Below are 7,344 nucleotides of genomic sequence, written 5' to 3' on the forward strand. Positions count from 1 at the left end.
CCAGTGACTTGAGACTTGACTTGATTTGACCTTCATGACTCGGCAGGACTTGACTTTATAACAACTCTAATTATTATTATAAATCATTGCGACATAATTTGGTAAACAAAACGCAAGCCATTGAACCAGCGGCAGAAGTGATCCGAGTCTGCGCAGTTCATGACACTGCACGAGCACAGGAACTCAGTGCGCCAAAAACAGGGAGCAAGAGAATCTCCCGAGATGTTTGAATAAACACTTTGAAACTGTATGCATTTACAAAGCCAGGACGTCAGCACTTCAAAAAGGAAAGGTATGTAAGCTTGTTCGTTAGTTGAAGACAGCATTGGTCTTAAAATTCAGCTCAAGTCTGTCATTAAATTAAAGTGATTATAAATGATTAATCTTGTGTTTGTAATTAACGACGTCATACTTTAAATTCGCTGGCGTTTGCCTCTCAAAAAAGTGCTTTAGTGTCAAGCATCCCTCTTTGTAAATCAATATATTGAATTGTACCACGGAAACCACAGTTTTTTTTATCGATTAATGATGTTTTTCTTGCACTCAAAATTCAAGATATGTTGTCAAAATGGCCCTAGTATGAGTTTTTATATTTATAACATACGATATTTAGTCATATTTTAAGCGCGGCTGCCATCAGTTACGTTCAGCCCACAGCTAAAGAGTTACGCTCGTCTCTAAGCAACACACTGAATACTGAACGAATCCAGGGATTTGAACGAATGGCTTGAGTGATTCAGTGGCCCAGTCTTGCTTGTGCATGAACAAATCAACTGTTTTGAATGAATCAGTTCAATGAACGCTTCTGTGATAAAGCAGTGATTTGCCATGACTTACTGGCGGCATTAATGTCATAGAGTAGGCCTATCTTTTCATTTCATATTTCTATATTCCATTTTTTTTAAATTAATATTTTAAGTTCCAACGAAACAAACAGAAAACAGAAATGAAACAAAACAAAAAGCTTAGGCAGACCTTAAATGCACAGCTGTCAATTTAGTTCTTATTAAGATAAAATCAAAGAAATCGATAAGATACAGGGGAAGATACATAAACATTAACAGCAATAGGCTTCTTGTTTTGAGCCATGACAATAGTTTTCAAGAACAATGTAGGCAATCATGCAAAGTGAAAGGAAAGGTCCAAATAGGGTGTCTATATCCGATGAAAACTTTGGGTCCATTTTATTTCTTACCATGATATAAGGGGTGATTTGTAGTCAGCATACTATTTTAAATTGAATAGCTTGTTACACACTGAAATTCTTTAGCGTGCTCCCAGACTGAATCCTAGTCTTCGCTGGAGATATTTTGTGCAAAATCATTTTCAAACATCTGTTAAATATTATATGTGTCTCCTAGGATAGTCAAACTCAATATAACATAAATATGAGATACATATTTTTATCTTGTATTTTTATCAATATTTTCTCAATTACAGACTTATCGGTATACAAAGTAGTATTTTGCCTATATGCAAAAAGTTATATTTAAAACATTATTATTTAAAATGTATAACTAAGAAAGTTAATTTCTGAGGAGGTCATGTGGCAAAAATATATTTGTTCCTGTTTGATACTGTGACTTGACTTGATCCTTAGCAGGACTCGACATGACTTGCTTGAGGTGAGCCACTAACTTGACTTGACTTGCTTGATTTGTTTGACCTGTGACTTGAGACTTGCTTGAGACTTGAACATGTGTGACTTGCTCGAACCTCTGACATGACCCTTGATAGGTTTCACACGATTCGCCAAATATCTGCATCAACACTGTGTACATGCATGTCACAAACATGTAGTTTAAATTGATTATCTAATACCAGTTCTGCCGACACATAAAAAGCCACATTACCCACAAAACCTCACAACCTTTCATTAAAACGGTACGTGCAAATTTTCCAGCAACCACTTAAGCATTTTTGCACAAACTAGCCTCCTACAGGGAGCTCAAATCACACCCTCAACACCAGCTCACAGCATCAGTCTTCTCAACGCTAATCATCTGTCATTTTGCAGCAATATACCAGTGATTACAGGTATAAAAAAAACCCTCAAGAGATGTGAAATTGCTCCTGAAATATATTTAGCAATTTTGTTGAATATTTAAAAAAAGAAAAAATATAGTGACTTTATAGTTTATATAGTGACTTTTTTTAGTTACACCTGTATGCTTTACTCTTATGCACTGTAGGTAAAAAATATTTTTCTTATTTATTTATTATTTGTTTTGTATTTATCTATTTACTTATTTTTATACAAATTTTACAAAACATGCTATGCCCTTGTGTCTATTTAGCTTTGATTAGATTTATACTTTATTTTACTTCTTACACTAAACATTTGTAAAATGTATAAATATTTTAAAATATTTAAAAAAATATTTAAAAATATTATAAATACAATACAAATATTTACAAATATTTTAACATTTACATAACACACAATATCTTTAAATAGGCTAAAAAACATCAAGATACACAATTATTTTTCACTACAACGCCTTAGTAAAAACTAACAAAACCTGCAGGGAATAGTCCAGGGCCTGAGAGTGCAGCGAACCGCTCAGTTCAACAACTTTCTTTTCCTATTAGCTCTCGAATAGATTAGCATTTTAAATGTCTGCGACAAAGGTATGCGCTCGCTCGAAATCCTAAAGTAGGAAAATACTGGAGGAATCGGCCTTTAAATCTTAATAGTACTTTCTAAGGTGGGGAGCTCATGCATGTATAATGCGTTAAAAGGTTTCTGACCTACGGTAACCGTGTTGCATGTTTACCGGCTCTAGAAATGGACGTCCGATCAGCAGCGCTGCAGAAATGTAACACCTTAGGAAAAGTGTTTTTCTTTGCCGAGTTAAAATATACAGGAAAAGTGATTTGGGATTTATGTGAAAAAGCCCCGTTTCCTGCACCGCTGCCAAACTGGACACCCAGACAGGCCACGACTATTTGACCTTCTACGCAAATCATGTCACCATCAGTTGCGTTTCGTGCCGTTTTTATTCTGATATTGACACAGCTGTAGCTCTGACAGATAAAATGCTGCTTAAAGAACCAGACTCGCTCGTGTTTTTCTTCACACTGCCAAAATATCACATTATATACGCTGTGGAAAAATAATAAGGCCGGTGCTCTGAATTCTGTTCAATATCAGAGTGTAGTGCGGTGTGACCTACATTTGGACCAGGTGTAATGAATGGGCTTTAATAAACATCTCTTAACGGTGTTTGCTGAGCACTGCAGCATGGGAAAAGCGCTGGAGAGACGGATAGTGACTTTTGCCTCACCTACTCTTTAAGTGCCGGCATGCATTTTTAACTGCAGTGCTGGTGAAACATTAAAAGGCTTCTGTGAGAATGTGCGTCATTGTCCGCTACATTAGAGACCTGCCATGCTGGCGTGAATGAGGAAGGAACGTGTGTGTGTGTGTGTGTGATGAAAAATACAGAGCACTGGCCGTGGCAGTAAACCATTAAACACAATGGAGTCTTTTTCTTTTGTCTCAAAGTCTTAGCCGGTTCCACCAAGATAACGCAAGCCATTCATGAATCGCTACAGCAATGCTAAGAAATAATGTAAAAACACCCTAACCGGAGAAAAAACATTCATTTTCACAAACGAAAGCCTAATTGACCCGTCGCTAAGTTCCGCTCCCTGCAGGACAAGCTTTACAGAACGTCCCATAGGTATGAACGGCATGACTTTCAGTGAAATGGACTCATAAATAGACTGGATATTATTCATACATGGGCTGGAGTTAGTACATGGTGGCATGTTATATGTGATTTATCTTTAAAGAAATGTATAGATTACTGTTCTACTGTACTAAATGTTTTAATGTACTTTTGGATCATTTCTCAATGGAATTCTATATAAAACTATCCAAACACAGACTTCCATGCAACTCCATTATAAAAGTGTGAAAGCCCGTCTGATAATATACTGCAAAAATTAATTATCAAAGTTGTAAATAAAGATTATTGGAGTATGTTTTGCAAGAAAACACTATTTCAGTCTTTCTACTTCAGAATTTCATGATTTATTCAATGTGTTACTTGCTACTTACCTGTAATTAGTATTTGTAATATGATATTTCCTAGTTATTTTAAAATATTATTTAAAAATGCATGCTATAGATCTTATTGTGAACACTTCATCTGTGTAAATGTTTAATTAAAAAAAATAGTTTTTAATCTTTTAATCTTAATCTAAATGTCATAACCAGATCTTCTGGTGAAAACGACACACTTCTCTCGACACACATATGCAGGGTTCTCCAATAGTTAAAGGGTTAGTTCATCCAAAAATGAAAATTAGCTTGTGTTTTACTTACCCTCGAAGCATCCTAGGTGTATATGACTTTCTTCTTTCAGACGAATCCAGTCGGAGTTATATTAAAAATTGTCCTGGCTATTCCAAGCTCTATCATTGCAGTTTGCGGGTGTTGCAGTTAAACAGTCCACAAGTCATCAAATAAAGCTTGCGCATTCATAATAAACGTCTGTGGCACGTTTTATTATGAATGCGCAAGCTTTATTTGACGACTTGTGGACTGTTTAACTGCAACACCCGCTGACTGCAATGACAGAGCTTGGAATAGCCAGGACAATTTTAATATAACTCCGACTGGATTCGTCTGAAAGAAGAAAGTCATATACACCTAGGATGCTACGAGGGTAAGTAAAACACAGTCTAATTTTCATTTTTGGGTGAACTAACCCTTTAAGTCCACTTAAACTCCACCCACGCAAGCTCAAGTGAGTGTCACGCCCACATCTCAACATCCAATCAACAACAGATGCATAGAATCAATTCCCGCCCACATTTGCTGCTTTAAAAAAATCTGTAAATGGAAAAAGTGGGCAAGGCCACAACTGCTGCAAAGGTTAGTTGTAATTTGAAGGCGGAGCTTGGAAAAGGGCCAACTATCAATCAAACCAAAAACCAAGTCTCGCCTACATTTTTCTTTGTTAATCAAGACTGGTAAATCATATTTTTAAGGTGGAGCTTAGCAAAGGGCCAATTACCAATCAAATCCCGGTACCTGAGAGGCTGTGGCCTTACCTATGGGATGTCCAGCCTCTCTCCTTTCTCTGGCACTTCCTCTCACACCTCAACATCCAATCAACAACTAACCAGGGCTGCGTTTCCCAAAAGCATCGTAAGCCTAAGTTGATTGTAGCTCCATTGGTTTCAATGGGTCTACGATGTACTTAAGCTTACGATGCTTTTGGATATCACAGCCCAGAACCAAGTCATGCCCACATTCTTCCATGTCGTTAATTCATTAAACTCATATGTATATCACAATATGGGAGACAGAATCTGTCACTTTTTTCAAAAAAAAAAAAGACTGGAAATGGGGAAAAAAGTGGGTGAGCCCACAACAGCTGCAAAGATCAGATTAGTCTTAGCAACATCCAATTAAAAACTGATGCATAGAACTAAGTCCTGTCTTTATATTTTTTCTTTTACTTTAAACTCGGATGTACGTCACAATATGGATCTGTGTCGCTACTTAAAAAAAATCTCTATGAACGAAATGAATGGAAATGGAAAAAGTGGGCGGGGCTGCAACAGCTGCAAAGCTCAGTCATATTTTTAAGGCGGGGCCAATTACCAATCAAATCCTGCTACCTGAGAGGGTGTGGCCTTACCTTCGGGATGACCAGCCTCTCTCCTTTCTCCGGCGCCTCCTCTGAGTCGGAGCAGGCGTGTCCGTCGCTGAAGGCCTGCAGGGGGCTCAGGCGCGGTCGGTGGTGCAGCGGCTGGAAGGTGAACTGGGTGCTGAGCAGGTTACTGACGGCCCGCAGGGTGCTGCAGGTGTTGGGCGGGAGGGAGGGGTCAGCCAGCAGATCTGAGATCAGTCCATGGGCCTCGCCCATCACCGCGATGTCCACCGTCACGCTGGTGCCCGAAGACTGGACGAGAGAGACAGGAAGTGGGCGTAAGGCAGAGGTAAACGCACAGGTAGCGGTAGAGGAAGAGACAAAGGGGGGAGAGAGAAAAAGCAACGTTAGCTCATCTGCACCTCAGCGGTGACGCGATGCAGGGCTGACGTAATGGCACACTGACGCAGAGAGTGACGCCGCACTGCTACACACGGGGGAACGAGAGACACAGAGAACGAGAGAGAGATTTCGAGGGCAAGAGAGAAGGAGGTCATGAGAAGTACAGAAAGAGGATACATTTATAACACGTCTCACACTCGGTCTTTCCTCGCTAGCCCTCAAAAACGGCCACGGGATACAGTATTCACACACACGCACGATGGAGAGAGAGAGAGAGAGAGAGAGACATCAAAAGCAGATGAAGGACTGACACATACAGAGAATAACTAATGGAGGAAGGAGAAACTGACTTGCATTAGGCCGGGTGGCTGCTCGTATTGGGCCGTGCAGATGTTCATTGTTCGAGAAAGAGAGAAAAAGAGAGAGAGATCTTCAAAACTCAGAGAGATCTTCACGACAGGCAGCATCTGCTGGGGCGTATGTTCAGATGCCAACAGAATGTGCTTCATTTTCAAAGATCCCAAAAATCCCTCAACTGCAAAGTGTGTCATTTCTGCACTCCTAAAGTCATCAAATGGAACTGCAAAAATTATTTATTTTTAAGAGTTTGGGGTTCATTTCTCTTGGCCAAAGTAGCAAGACACAAAAGACAAAGCTTCTGCATTTAAGCCAATCAGTCAGGACTACCGAGCCGAATGTCGCGCAATTAATATTCATGAGCAAAATCGTTACGGTTTGTTCCTATGCCTCTTGTTTGATATGCTATGTACATATACACAAACAATTGCTGGAAAATAAGCTGCAAAAATGGCTCATTCAGAAATAATCATGGCACAAATAAATTAACATATGACCACCCACATTTACATATTAATGCCTATAAAAAATAAATAAATAACATTATGTAAATTAATAAATCATTAAATAAGTAAAATAAATAATAATAATAATATACAAATAAAAATATATAAAAATATTTTATGTATTATATATATATATATAATATGATTTGTTCATATAAATTTAAAAATAACACACACACATAATACAAAATACTATAGTATAATAAGTACAAAGTATAATAGTAAAACTAGTAATAAAAATAAAAAATAATAATTTAAAAAAATTCAGTGCATTGCAAGCAAACACTACAAGATACACACCAGTATTGGTTTTTCATTTTTGTTCATAGTTTTTTTTCTTCATATTTTTCACAATAAATTTGTAACATTGTTTTTATAATAAGTTAAAATTGTTTTAAAAAACAGCCTGAATCGAGATAATCTGCTCTTTCCTCATCAGCATCTTCTGTGAAATCTCATAAGCCTTGTAC

General features: G+C 37.8%; 1 protein-coding gene across 1 annotated transcript in view; it reads right to left on the reverse strand.

The window, feature by feature from the left end:
* Positions 1-6,505, reverse strand: part of LOC107707962 (cGMP-inhibited 3',5'-cyclic phosphodiesterase A-like) — a 31,921-nt gene extending 25,416 nt beyond the window's left edge. Inside the window, exons 1-2 of the mRNA XM_016512083.1 lie at positions 6,362-6,505; positions 5,658-5,921 (exon numbers count right to left, since the gene is read on the reverse strand). Of these exons, the coding sequence (XP_016367569.1) occupies positions 5,658-5,921; positions 6,362-6,478 (381 nt within the window). The 5' untranslated portion in view covers positions 6,479-6,505. The remainder of the gene's footprint in view (positions 1-5,657; positions 5,922-6,361) is intronic.
* Between the last annotated feature and the right edge of the window lie 839 nt (positions 6,506-7,344).

The sequence above is a fragment of the Sinocyclocheilus rhinocerous genome, unplaced genomic scaffold (genome assembly GCF_001515625.1).
Source record: "Sinocyclocheilus rhinocerous isolate Xijiao unplaced genomic scaffold, SAMN03320098_v1.1 scaffold475, whole genome shotgun sequence".
Lineage (NCBI taxonomy): Eukaryota > Metazoa > Chordata > Actinopteri > Cypriniformes > Cyprinidae > Sinocyclocheilus > Sinocyclocheilus rhinocerous.